Genomic DNA, 14,033 nt, shown 5'->3' on the forward strand with positions numbered 1-14,033 from the left:
GAGGACGCACGACAGCATTTCCCCCCACCCAAAAAATTTCCCCCCAAAACCCATTTTCCCTCCACCTCCACCCAACTTCTCTCTCCACCGGCGCCGGCGCCGGCTCCGGTGTCCCACTGAAACCGGCGAAGTCGTCTGCTCTCCCCCACCGTCGACCGAGCCCAGAGAGAGAGACACGATCGTCTTCCCCCCCCCCCAAAAAATTTCCCCCCAAAACCCATTTTCCCTCCACGGCTCCACCCCATTCTCCCTCCACCGAAAACTCTCTCCACCGGCGCCGTGATCTCCTCTCCCCCACCGTCGACCGACCCCTTTCCTTTCTCCATTTTTCCTCCCCAACCCCTTTTCTCCACCGTGCGTCCTCTCCTCTCCCCACCGTCACCGCCGCCGACGACCACCTCCACTGCCCTCCATCAGCTCCGGCCGGAACCCATTCCCACGAGAGGCAGCTTTTCAGCTCTTCTCCCAAAACCCTAATTTTTCTGAAACCCAAAATGCTCCCCACTCCGACATCTTCATCACTGCCTACGACTACTACCTCCACTACCACAATGGAACCAACAATGGGCTCCACAAACGCCTGGAATGCCACCGACACAGTTCGTTTTGCAAGCCGCAGCTCGACAGATACGGCCCCGCGTCCACCTGCTGCTACCCCCAGTCGTGGCCAATCCCCTTCGGTCACTCCTCCATCAGTTGCTGCCCCAAATTGTGGTAAGCTGACACTCCGCAAAATTTTTTCACTTTGAACACTAATCCTTATAAATTGTGATTGTAATTGTAATGGGTGGGTTGAGTTTAATGTGCTGGAAATGCAGAATTTACTTTGCTTCTTATGGACCTTGTCTGAAAGTTTGTTTTGTTGATGATATGTTGCAGATTTTTTGTGGTTTGTTTATGGTTTTTAGGATAATATGTTTCCTCTGTAAGGGTGTTGCTGCAGATTTTATATGTGGCTTGTTTGAGGATAGGGTATTTTTCCTCTGTTTTGTTGGTTTTTGTTTGTGATTTTAGGCTATTGTTTAACCCTCTGTAAGGGTTTGGTTTAATTGTTTTGGGCTGTTGGCTAGAGGTTTTCTGCTGTTTGTTGTTTTTTGGACTCCTGAATTTGGCTGTTTTCAGTCTGTTAATCAGGCTTGTATTAGTTGTTGATGTGTTCTTGGTTTGTTCTCCTCTTTCTTAGTTTAGATGTGTGTAGTATATTCTTTGTTTCGTTTTTGCTTGCTAATTTTTTTATACAAGTTTGCAGTGAGGATGACAAAGATGAGGTAGTCTGGAATGTGCAGTGCCATTATGCCCTAGCTAAAATAAAGAATTGCATATTTAGTTTGGGAGATTGTGCATATATAAAGGTAAAAGCACTTTAATACACAGGAGAATCCATTAAACATGGATGTTTGGAATAATGCAATTCCTTTTTAGCTTGGAGTCTCTAAAATAATGTAATTCTATGGACATGGAACTCGAAATGAGTTCTATCAGTCTGTTTCTAAAAGTTGTTCAGTTGCTAAATCAAAAATCTGACCAAAACTGATCAGATTTCAGTCATTTGAGTGATATTTTTTGTGGAAGAGTTGTTTTTAAGACCTCAACAATTCTGAGTTTGCTCAGCTAAATGTATGCTAGGCTTTCTGAAACAACTTGAGTACTGGGGTGGTTATAAACTGTGAGTTATTCCTTTAGGTGATTCAGTTCATATGTGTAGTAATGGGGAGCTTTATCGCCTCCTTAGCTGCATTTAGTTTTTTGTGACAATGGCTTAAAGGTTTGTCTTTATCTGAATTCTTGAATTTTGGGATGGATATCTTCTCTATGTATATTTTGGTTTATTTTCACTCATAGCTGATTTTGAAGAGAACAATTTATTTGACCGGTATGAAATAGTTGCCAGGGTTGTGAATGAGTCTGGCAAATTAGTCTTGAGTTTGATTCTTGTACCTTCGGTCTACCATTTAATAAAGCCCAATTTTTAATTAATCTGTGGAACTTCCAAACAAGTCCTTTTCTCGTGGAAAGTTGTTGTACATGAAAGGAATGAGAGAGAGTGTGAGACAGTGTAGCAGGAATGAGAGAGAGAGTGAGACAGTGTAGCACCTGTTATACAACTTTAAGCTTGTCTTCCTTTCTTTCTCCTTAAATGATCACACAAACCTTTTTTTTTATCCTTTGGTAAGAGAAAATACAAATCACAAAGATGGTTTACAACGGATGATTTGGTAGAAGAAATAAAACAATATTGCTATGCTTCTCAAACTCATGTGATTGACATGATTTATAATCAAAATAATTATTCCTTCCTTTTTTCCTTAATTACTCTCTAAACATTCTTTTCTTTCTATTCTCTTGAATGTCTTTTTCTTCGTCTTCAAATCTTCTCTTCTTTTCTTCTTCATCAATTTCTCTCTCTCTCTCTCTCTCTCTCTCTCTCTATGTACATATGTAGTTCTCTTACTCTTATCTTTTTCTTGTTCTCCACAACTTCGTTTCATGTTTACAAAAGATAAAATTTCTACTGCGCCCAGCAAATAGTGTCAAAAAACAATTGAGCATTTTTCAGTTTTATATATATATATATATATTCCTTATTAATTTAAGCAGATTGCAACGCCATTTTGATCAAACACTCTCGAAGCCTTTAGAATACGACTAAAACTGAAGTAAAACAATTAAGAGTTTAACTAGCCAACTGGAAAATGATTTTGCAGAAGATTTTGCTAGTGCATCACAAAAAGAATAGAAAAAGGGATTAACAGAAGATTCTTGGGGAAGCACTACTTTAAGGGAAAGTCAATTCTCATTCAATTGTATCTTTACATTCGCTAATTTACAGCCCTGATATTGATTAAGAGCATATTTGAGATTGTGTTTGAGAAATAGATCTTTTAAGTTAAAATGTATTTTTTGGCAAAAGTTTCATTTTTAAGCTTTTTCCAAAAATGCGTTTTGGTCATTTTTTTCCAAACGGGTATTTTTTCAAACGAACTTTTTGAGTTTTAAACATACTTTTAAACATTTTAAACGTACATCCAAACAGGCTCTAAGAATGAACCTCTAGAATTAGTGAGCAAATTTAAAATCTTATAACGTACATTTCAAGGATTCGCCAAGTGGCTTTAACTAATTAAACTAGTGTCTGAAAGCATTTCTAATACATTTAACAATAACGAATACAATAATAGGTGTATAATAGTAGTATATTTAGTAAATTAGTGGTGTAACTAAATAATGGTTGAGCCCAATTGTAACAGGCTTTCTGTTAGAGTGGTTATGATAGAGTTCCACCAATAAAGAGTCTATTAGTGTTTTGTTATTTACTGCACCAAGGAGTCTATTAGTTGCTTTCTTATTTAATATCTAGAGGGCCCTAGTCTACGTTATTTATTCTTTGAGTCCAATATTAATTAGTCTTTCTAGTCCATCTTTACCTTGTATTCCTTATATTATAAATAGGGGATAGTAGTTGTAGTTTATTGAGAACGAAGAATTATAAAGCAAAAGCTTGTTTGTGGTTTGTTTTCAACCTTAATTGGATTCAATTGTGATCTCTCCTACCCGAAAGAAGTTATTGTGGTCATATTTCTATTATTAGTTGTGGGGTTCTATCTGGGGTTCTATCAGGTTAAAGGGATTCAATAATAGTTTAGAGTCTATAGAACGAAAATAGCCATTATTTTTTGAGAGCATCTACATTAGGTAAAATAGTTATAATTTTGTCTCTAACTTATACTGAGAAAAAAAAAAAAAAAAAATTGTTATAATTTTGGAGAGGGTAAACAGTAGGACATGCTTGAATCTTATGGGAATTATAAGAAGTCTAAGATGTATATAAACTGTCTTTTTTGGTACATGTTGGTACATGAGAAAGCTGGTAGAGGCTCTGTTTACTTTAGCTTGATTTGGTCCCAGTCCTATGGCAGTGTGGTTCATTTAAAACTCCAGACAAGAATTAATAATTGGACCTTCCCTTATGCTTCTTTTAATTTTTCATCTAAAAATTTATCTTGGTTCTTCTTTTCTCGCTTTTAGGATATCTATATACTCTATATGTACACAGGATGCGCTCCTCTGCACCTTCTAATCAGATTGATTTACTATATATATATATATATTCTATGTTGCCTTTTTTTTGTCTCCATTTTAGGAAACTGGGCTAGTTGGCATATCATCTCTTTTAATGAAATAGAAGCAGGACAAACTCAAACTATAAGCTCTCGATAAGGGGCTTTGGTCCAGGAAACAGAATTCCCTGAAAAAGTGAATTGGCCAGATTTTAGAAGACTCTTGTCCTTGTGGCTCTTACTCCCTCACTTTCATAATGTTATCAATAAGTGAGTGAGTGTATGTTTGTGTGTAAACTAAGCTTTGAAAAAGCTCAATTGTAGTCATTAATATAACTAGTTCAGGTTTTCACAGTTAATGTGCAATTGAGGAAAAGTTGATAAAGTAGTCCATATTGGAAGGAACCAGATCCTCTCAAGTTCATTTGAATTAGAGAGTATTCAGTTAGTTATATTATTTGATGAGTATTTTTGTTTTTTCACTTTTTGAACTAATATTGAAAAAAATACTCATCTAAATAAACTAATTAAATATTATCAAATTCAAATGATTGGAGATGATTTTAATTCGTATTGAAAAAGATGAAGAAGAGTCACTTAAGACATGCAATTTGGGCATGTGCATTAGGAGCAATTAATGGGCCAATGAAAAAGAGTTATTTAAGCTCAAAGAGTGAAAATAAGTAGAGGGAGGTCTAAAGTTGTAGGGTTAGATGTCACAAATAAGGATAATAAATAGAGAAGTAACAAAGAGTAGTATTTTAGTAAGATATGGCTGTTTCCGATTAATTTAGAAAAATGATCCATAAAGCTGAACTGATTTAATTGAGATTACAGCTAAGTTGAGTTGTATAGGTAGTTAAGTTTATATGGTTTATGAGGCACACCATCTTATAATTAGTATATTGGATTAAAGATGAAACCTATGTACCAAAAAATTGCTATGCTTCCAAAATTGTGATTGCTTTGGTTTATAATGACCATAATTTTTCTTTTCTTTTTTCCTTTCTCTCTAAACCTTCTTTTCTTTTCTTTTTTTTTTTTTTTGGTACATATATGGTCCTTTATTCTTATTTTATCTTTATCTTTTTTCTCTACACATTCGTATCTTGCAAGTCTAGATATTTATTATAAGATACATCAAAGTTAGCACCCAATATTAAAATTTAATTTACCCCACGTACCCTACTCAAATTACGACTCATTTCACAATGTCCCTCAAAACTTTCAGTTGTGACAATTTTCCCTTCCCCAAAACTACTAAAAAAATGTGGAGAATGAGCTTTGGCTTGGGGTTCTTTGCCCTCGGTGCCGAGGAATAAGAGCTACCTATGCATTGGTTTGAAATTGTTTGGCGCAGATCTGCTGTTTAATTTAAAAATTAGTCATAGGTTAGTAGATTTTGTTTTGAGTCTAGAATGTAATACATCATCTTTGACGCTTGTAACCTCGTAGCTTCGGCTATGGTTGCTTTAAAGCTTTTACTCTGTGTTATTTGAGCTTTATACTCGTTTATCAACGAATAAGACTGAACTGATTCCTTTCAAAAAATAAAAATAAAAATAACTACTAAAAAGTGGCATTGTCTCCCCCCCCCAATGACCAAAATTCCCTTCATAAAATAGAAATAAAAAATTCAGGGTACATTGTCATTTTTTTTTTTTTTATATAGTTTTAAATTTAGGTTAGTTTTTATTTTTTTGTTGGCTTTAAGGGGTACATTGTCATTTTTTAATAGTTGTCGCAATTAAAAATTTAGAAGGGCATTGTCAATTGAGTGGTATTTTTTTTTAATTTTTTTTTTTGAGATGTCCGCACAAGAGGAGGGAGGGGGATTCGAACTAGTGACCTCCACTTCTTTAAGTGTGGTTCCAGCCGATTGAGCTACCTCTTGGAGACAATTGAGTGGTATTTTGAAGTGAACTTTTTTCAAAAGTTTAACATCAATAAAGATAAGTGGTGGAACCGGAGACCAGTGGGGCATGGCCCCCACAACTTTTATTTTTTATTAAAAAAAAAAAGAGTGTTTTCAGAAAATAAAAACTGACGACACAAGTGGGGAGTAGGAAATTATAATGAACAAGCATTGGCGTAAGGACTCTCTATTTAAAAGAGAAAATAGATTTTAACATTTCTACCATCAACATGCCCCCGAAAATGGGCCTTACTATTAAAAGGGCCTTACTGTATGTTTCTATAGAGATAGAAAGTGGAGTTTCCATATGTTTGTTTTATTCATTACTTTCGGGATAACGTGTTTGATAGTAAAGTATTTCTTTGGGACCGTAGGATTTCAATTTTTCTATTCTAAATTCTTAATAATGTCAACATGATGATTATCTTTCAGAGACAATGGGCAACCGTGACGCAGAAAGATTTCACAACATGGTGGATATGTTTCTTCCAATAGCAAAGGCTGCAGCATTAAGCCATGAGCGTTGCATGGAGGTCATACATGGTTTGGACATGTTAATGCTGAAACACAGAGCCTCAAGCGAATCCAGTCAACCTTCCTTTCACTGCAAATGTGCTACATTCTTTACACGTAATGAAGGTAGTGTGGCAACTCAAAGGAAGGTGCGACTATCAAAAAGGAAGGTGCTTATAGCTAAAAGGATTGTGGAACAAGCAAAAAAGAAACAACGGAATAAATTCCTTGCGAAACAGAAGAGAAGAAAAAATCAGGTTTCTCATTATTTTTCTTTCTTTACGTGTGCTTAATTATGCTTATTAAAATTTGTTTTGCATCCACAAAAATTTCATGCATATTGTAACACATTTGGTACTTTATTTAATTGAAGGCCTGTGAATCAATAGAAGAAGAAGGAATGAATACAAGTGAAGTTCCATTGAATTCGACAACTTGTATTCATCACGGTCGGGAAATTGGAACTGAAGATAGTGTAATGGCTCAGGTACACATTAAATTGTAGAAGCTCCATTGCCTTTGATTTATACATTTGTAAGTGTAAAAACTATTAAATGCTTGTAGGGTTCACAAGAAATCACAAAGCTTATTGCAGCTGGGACGGAGAAGTTGGCATTAGCACCTGATGGTGGTGGCACTTTTGATTGTGTAATGTTTTGCTTATAAGAACCTAGATTTTTTGTGTCTCTCTCCTAGTCTCAATATATATATATTTTTTTGTCCATTGTGAAAAGAAATTATTTACTTGCTTGTCTCCCGTATTTTTTTTTAAAGCCTTTTATAATTTAGGCAAGTTTGTTTAATTTGCTAACTTATAAATTTGTTTTGCTGCAGGCTACAAGTTTCAACCTCTTCAACTAGGCGATTGAACATGCTGTTTTGTTTCTTTTTGAAAGCACTACTCTTTTTTGTTCAACTAGTGCTTTTAGTAGATGATACTACCTTTTGAGTATGTAGTTGTCTAATGGTAGTGTACAGTTTTTGTAGTATCAATTAGTTGGAATGGTGTATAGTTTTTGTAAGTATGGAATAGTTGGAATGGTGTATGGTTTTTGTAAGTACTGAACTTGTGGAATGATTTTTGTATGGTTTTATTAAGCGTTGAAAAGATGGACGCCACTTTCGACTACAAGAGGTACCTATCTATTTACCGTTCCTACCATGTATTTCCAAATCAATTATTGCAGTTATTTAGCATGTTTTGTTCTTTTTCATTTTTATATTGTTAAGGGTTAAGTGTTTTAAATTCTTGTAGGGATCTCATGAATGATGGAACATGTTGGAAGGTCTTGGAGCTTGGGGGTAGTGTTGTTGAAAGGGTGATGAATGAAGATTGATGGGTTTTTGCAGTTTTGGGGTTTGAATTTGATTTTAGCAGGATGTCATTGTGGCTGACCCATCGTCAAAAGTTGTTCTTTTCTTTCTTTTGGTGACGTTAAAAAAGGACTAGGTAATAAATATTGCTAACAGTCTTGGCCAATGGGATTTGCTTCGACTGTTTCATTTCTGTGCAGTAGAAGTGATTTGTCATCTTAAACAACAAAAGGAAAAAATAGCTTCTTTTTATGGATTTGTTGTTGTGCAACATCTTTGAACTTAAATTAGTTAGGCTGTGAAAATCTAAAGGAAGTTTTTTGACCAAAAGATTGATAGTGGATATGTATGAGAATTTAGTTTTTATTTTTTATTTTTTATAATTAACTAAAGGTCAGATGCGAAGTTAAATGTCTTGGGCTCTGAATGCTAAATAGTTCTTTGCAGATAGCTATAATCATTCATTGTCTCATTCTAACTTTTTTTAGTTTTTGTTATTTTTTCTCTTTATGCTAGGGAAATCATTGGCTTCTCCTCTCTTGACCTTTGGTTCTGCAACACCCTTCTGCTTTTCCCGCTGTGAGTACCAAACTACCAATTCATACATACCTTTGTTGAATAGGTGAAATTGAAATGAATTCAACTATGACCTCTTTAGCCTATATAAGAAGCTGATCTTACTTCAAAATGTAATCAATTTAGTAGATTGGAATCATTGCCATGTGTCATATATGTGCATGAGGAACAAAAGCTTTCAATCATATGTAATTTGGTTTGGACGTTGAGTGACCTATGCCAAAATGTGCATGGCTTTAAGCTTTGGTTAGTCTTGGCTGGCCCTTCTCATCCCTATCATTATCTTCTTTTCCATGTTGTTTCTGGTTGGCTTTGTAGCATTTTTCGCCGCGAATTCACAAATTAGCAGCCCAATTTCCGTGCCCTCTCAATGCAAGATAGTCTCCATTAGTGAGTCTTCTAAAAATGTACTTTTTTTTTTTTTTTAGGTGTGGTTTTGGTGCTTTGAATGCTTAGAAAATGCATGTTAGCAAAAGAAAATGTAATTTGTGCCTGATTTGACTTACATCTGGTTTGATGGGATGTAATTATGAACCATTTAATTTCCCTTAATTTTCTCGTGAACCAAACATAGGTTTTGCTGGTAGTGCTGAACAGTTGAAGGCCCATATGTGAAAATATTACTTTTAATAGTGTGCTGAATTATGAGAACTATTAAACTATGTTTTGGACAATGTCAGCAAAAGTTGAAACATCGGTGAACTTGTCAGATAATGAGAAATAGGGAAAGAGTTCAGTTACATGTTTTTGAAACAAAGCATGATACAGTTGCACTGCTGTTACAGTGATATAAAGTTCTGTCGTGGTTTTGTTGAACCCATTTCTGATGACTGAGAGGAGGTTCTCCACCATATATCATACTGTGTTAAGTTGGGTTTTTGGGAAGGTTAACACAAGCCGTCTATTTGGAATTAGCTATGGAAACTATGTCAAATTGTTAATCTTGAAAAACAACTATAGTTGTAGGACGTTTGTTGTTCTTTGTTGTGGTTTCTTATGCAACTCTTAAAGTTTCAGTACACTTTTGATGTGGTGGTCATCTGCTGTCTTACGAAGTAAAGTGTAGCAGATGAACTTTATGTCTGTTGTATGTTTCCTGTTATTTTTTTTATTCTCTTTAAACCATTCTTGTGTTTGCGACTACCTCATTCTTTCTTCTTGATGATTGATGCACTTGCTCCATTTTCTCAAACCGCTGATGCTTTGCAACTAATTTTATTGGACATTTCACATGTCATGGCTTATCTTAAACTGATTTTTCAGCATGTAGATCTAAGATGAGACCTTAAGGATTGGACATGGGAACTGTGATACTTCACATTTGAACTTTTTGATCTATACAGCACTACTTTTTAATTCCATTGTCTCCATCCCGTAGATCTAAGATTAGATCTTAGGATTGGATGTGGAAACTGTGACACTATACATATGAACTTTTTGATATTTGCAGCACTAATTTTGATTAATGAGAGATAAGTGATTTTTCACCTTCTTGAAGAGGATCAAAGATAATATTGAAAAACAGAATTTCAGTTAATGCATTTAAATTTACCATAATCAATCTGTTCTGAAAATATGAACTCTGATTAGGTAAACACATGCGATATGGTTTATGTCCATTTTGTTTCATTTTATTGTTTTGAGAATGTCATTACTTGTTACACTTTTGCTCTGTGTAAGTTTAATTTGATCAAGTATTTCATCTCATTTCAAAATTCTAAGCATCATGTGAGCTGTAATAAAGTATAATTTGCTTGAAGGTGTGGATCTTAGTTCCGCTAAGGCCTGTGAACTTGGACTGTTCAATTATAAAGCCAAGCATGTGTTTTACCCCCTTGAGAGAAGTAAGTTTTGGTGTCGTTATGACTACTATTGGGCTTCAATATTCAAGGTAATAGTAATGCATCCCCAAAGTGCCTTTTTTCTGTAATATTCTTCTTTTTAAGCATCATTTTACCAAGTAGGCACTGAAAGTAGCAACTATGAATTCATGTTCATAGTATTACGATTTACTTGAACTGGTTATATATTCTATGTTTTGGACATTTTAGCTGCGTAAGGAATCATGGTTTCTTCACTTTCTTGTGAGTTTTCGAAATGGGTGTGAGCTAAAATGAGGAACTTTATGTTAGTTTTTGTGCTATTTGATACAGGTAAAGATTATTGGGGTGGAGCCCTCTGATGCAAATGCAATGGCATTATCTTTACATCACGGTCAACGAGTGATATTATACCAGGTTGGAGGTTTTGCAGATGGTGTTGCTGTCAAAGAAGTTGGTGAAGAACCTTTCCGCATATGCAAGGAATTGGTAGATGGTGTAGTCCTTGTAAGCCGTGACGCTATATGTGCCTCAATAAAGGTGAGGCTACTTTCTTGTTTTAGATTGTGTACAAGCTTCTTTGTTTCTAAATAATGGTTATGCATTAAAGTTTGTAACCGTGTAAGATAGTGTGGTAGATGAAACTCTGTGTTCTACATTTTAATAGAGAGCTTAAACCCTCAAAAAGATACATGGCAGTTCAACTCTTAGGATTTGCTTTTTTGATTTCTTTGTTCTCTTTTCTGTTTCGTCTTAGGCGTTCTCTTGTATATTCCCTTTGTACTAGGGTTGCGCCCCTCTGCTCTTTTTGATATACAATATTACTTATAAAAAAAGGATTTGTAATCTTATTGCATGTTATAGGACATGTTTGAGGAGAAAAGGAGCATTTTAGAACCAGCAGGTGCTCTTTCCCTTGCTGGAGCTGAAGCATATTGCAAATATTATGGCCTCAAGGGGGAAAATGTTGTAGATATAACTAGTGGAGCGAACATGAATTTCGATAAACTGAGAGTGGTGACTGAACTAGCTAATGTTGGTCGGCAACATGAGGCTGTGCTTGCAACGGTTTTGCCTGAGGAGCCTGGTAGCTTCAAACGATTTTGTGAACTGGTATGTCAATATAGCCTTAAATCAAGTTTTCTTGCAGAATAGCTTTCTTCTCCACGACATGTTATGAATACTAGCCTATGGTGCAGTTTTCTTTTTTAAAAAAAAAAAAATTATAATGTAAAAGCTCTATTGGAAAGCTATTGGAAATCATTTAACTAAATCAAAACAACCAAAGAATGCCCTTCAAATTCTTCAATTCAAATACTTATACATAGCTTCTATTAGAGTAAACAGCATTTACCCACAACCTAGAAGAATCTCAATCTCCTTCCTCTCGATCTCTTCAATGCAATGCTCCATTGTACTCTGTTTTTGTAAATTACTTTTCATCTATAATATGCCTCATGTGCTAATATAGTATAGGCCTTTCCTAGAGTTCCTAACTACTTAGCAAAAATCACATATAATTATTACATCACTTTATTTTCATAAAATCAACATTCACATAGATCATCAGCAAAGGAAGTGCCGTAATTACCGCAAAAAGGGATAGAAAAATCCAGAAACTCCCTTTTGATTGATGAGACGTGGAATACATAAGGATATAAAAAATTACCCAAAAAAGGATTTCGAAAGTGGTCTTTGATTCTTAATTCATTTTTATGATAGAAAAATGGACGACCGAAATTACCAAGGGGAAGATCAATGTGAACTTGCATCATTTCCTCACATTTGATTGGAAACCAAATGAAGGATAATGAGACCCAAAAAAAAAAAACAGAAAGGTGACTAAAAAATGTGTGTACTGTAATTATGAAGATTTTCAAGTTTATGTTGTTACTTATCAAGAAAATTTTTTTGGAGGAGACTTGTCAAATAAAAGAAAGTGTAGCTTGAATGATTATCAGTGTGTCGACTCTGTTCTCAGCCTTCAAGGCTGGTTACAGGGCTCAAGCATTTCATACTCTCTTGTATCAGAATTTCCTTAGAACTTGTAATATACTTGAGTCAATTCAGACTACTAAATTCCTTTTCATCTAGGCTCACAAAAGACTTTCAGTACAGTTGGATCACCAAACTTATTCCATCTCAAATAGTCACAATCAATCAGAACACCAGATTATCAATAGTATGAGCAAACAAAACCAAAAGCTTACAAACAAACTAACCAAAAAGCAGAAACGCAGCTATGGAAGAATGTGGACTGGTTCTGTGAGTGCTTCCCTGTATCAGCTTCAGTTCATGAAGCTCCAAAGATGCATAGCAGCTGTCACAACACCAGCAGACATCAACACTATTGGCCATAGTAGCTTAAAAACAAGAGCAGGGACATAAAACATAGTTTCAGCCAACACGCCACATTCTCCCCCGGAGTCCATGTCACGATAGAAGGATCCATTCCCTGGCCAGTCATGGTCATGGCTACCAATGTAGGGAGAAATCACCATTTGGCACATGAGACAAAGTAGTAGACAAATATATGCTCCAACATTAAGTAAATTATGATAAACCTTGCAATCATGTAATGCATGCACGGTTGACACAATTGACTCACATAGTCTAGAGTGGGAGCTTGTTTCTGGGTATGAGCTAGAGTGAGGAATTATGAATGATGAATATGTGAAATTTTTATTTGTGAAAGTCAGGCATGCAAGGATTCATGGTTTTTTCACTTTCTTGTGAGTTTTCGAAATGGGTGTGAGCTAAAATGAGGAATTTTATGTTAGTTTTTGTGCTATTTGATATTGGGGATGTGTGATTGGCTTCAGATTGAGTGCTGCTGCTGAGTTTTATTTTTTATTTTTTGTCCTATGCAGGTTGATGTGCAGCATGTGCTTATGTGTTGATTGTTGTGGGGCTTTACTCAGTGCTATGGGGAAAGCACAAAGAGAGCATGGAGAATAAAGAAGAGAAGATATCGGATGCTATAAAGGGTGCTCAAGTATGCAGTTTCAGGAATCAAAGATATTTGTAGAATGAGTTTTCTTTGTAGATTCTGGATAATGGTCCATGGAATTACAACTTCTTTAGTATGAAGTATGGGGTGAAGCTGGGTACAACAATACTAGTGTTGATAAAATGATGTTAAGAATTGAGCCTTTTCATATAGCTTTCGGAGCAAAAAAATTTAGAAATTCTACCATTCCATAAATTTGTGTAGTGTATACATTTTGAACCTTCCCTCACTTCTAATCGATTTGTTGCATATTGCTTTTATGTGATGGGATTTTTGATGGCTTGCATGAATGCCTGAGGCATTAAGTCCATTGATTTAGTGAGATTGACAGACCAATCTTTTACTTCATTACAACTTGTAGGACATAAGGATTGAGCTTTTTCTTGTCCTCTTAAAAGGATGGCATTATAATTAAGGAGAATGTGCAGGCTATTTTGTCAATTCTATAATCATCTATAATTTGTAATGTGAATTACTGACTTGCTGAATTTTCCATGGTCAGAACCCTTTTGATTGCAGAGAGCTTTTATAATTGTTCAATTGATCGGAGGAAAACATAACAAAGATTTTGAAACTTCAGAATTTTTTTAAAAAATTAAAAATTAGAACGCAGAAATTATGTATAGAAGAAATAGAAGCAGTGCATGTAAGTATATGCAATTATCTTTTTGTTATCGATATCTTGAAGAAATTTCTAAGTTTTGCATATAATTTGGATCATCCATTATATTCCTTTCGTTGACTTAATCTTTTATGTGGTTTATGCAAATGCTAATACACGTATCTTAAAAGAGTCAGATGGAATTCAATATTTTTTTGGCTTTTTT

At 35.1% G+C, this 14,033-nt stretch overlaps 1 protein-coding gene across 1 annotated transcript; it reads left to right on the forward strand.

Annotated features, from left to right (window-relative positions):
* Positions 1-29: 29 nt before the first annotated feature.
* On the forward strand, positions 30-13,466 carry LOC132172898 (uncharacterized). Its single transcript, XM_059584456.1, has 10 exons — positions 30-714; positions 6,406-6,743; positions 6,860-6,973; positions 7,051-7,134; positions 7,321-7,621; positions 7,742-7,936; positions 8,317-8,379; positions 8,695-8,766; positions 10,137-10,267; positions 13,067-13,466. Exons 1-5 carry the CDS (start codon positions 495-497, stop codon positions 7,345-7,347), a joined length of 783 nt encoding a protein of 260 aa, XP_059440439.1. The 5' UTR covers positions 30-494; the 3' UTR covers positions 7,348-7,621; positions 7,742-7,936; positions 8,317-8,379; positions 8,695-8,766; positions 10,137-10,267; positions 13,067-13,466.
* The last annotated feature ends 567 nt before the right edge of the window (positions 13,467-14,033 follow it).

The sequence above is a fragment of the Corylus avellana genome, chromosome ca2, assembly GCF_901000735.1.
Source record: "Corylus avellana chromosome ca2, CavTom2PMs-1.0".
NCBI lineage: Eukaryota > Viridiplantae > Streptophyta > Magnoliopsida > Fagales > Betulaceae > Corylus > Corylus avellana.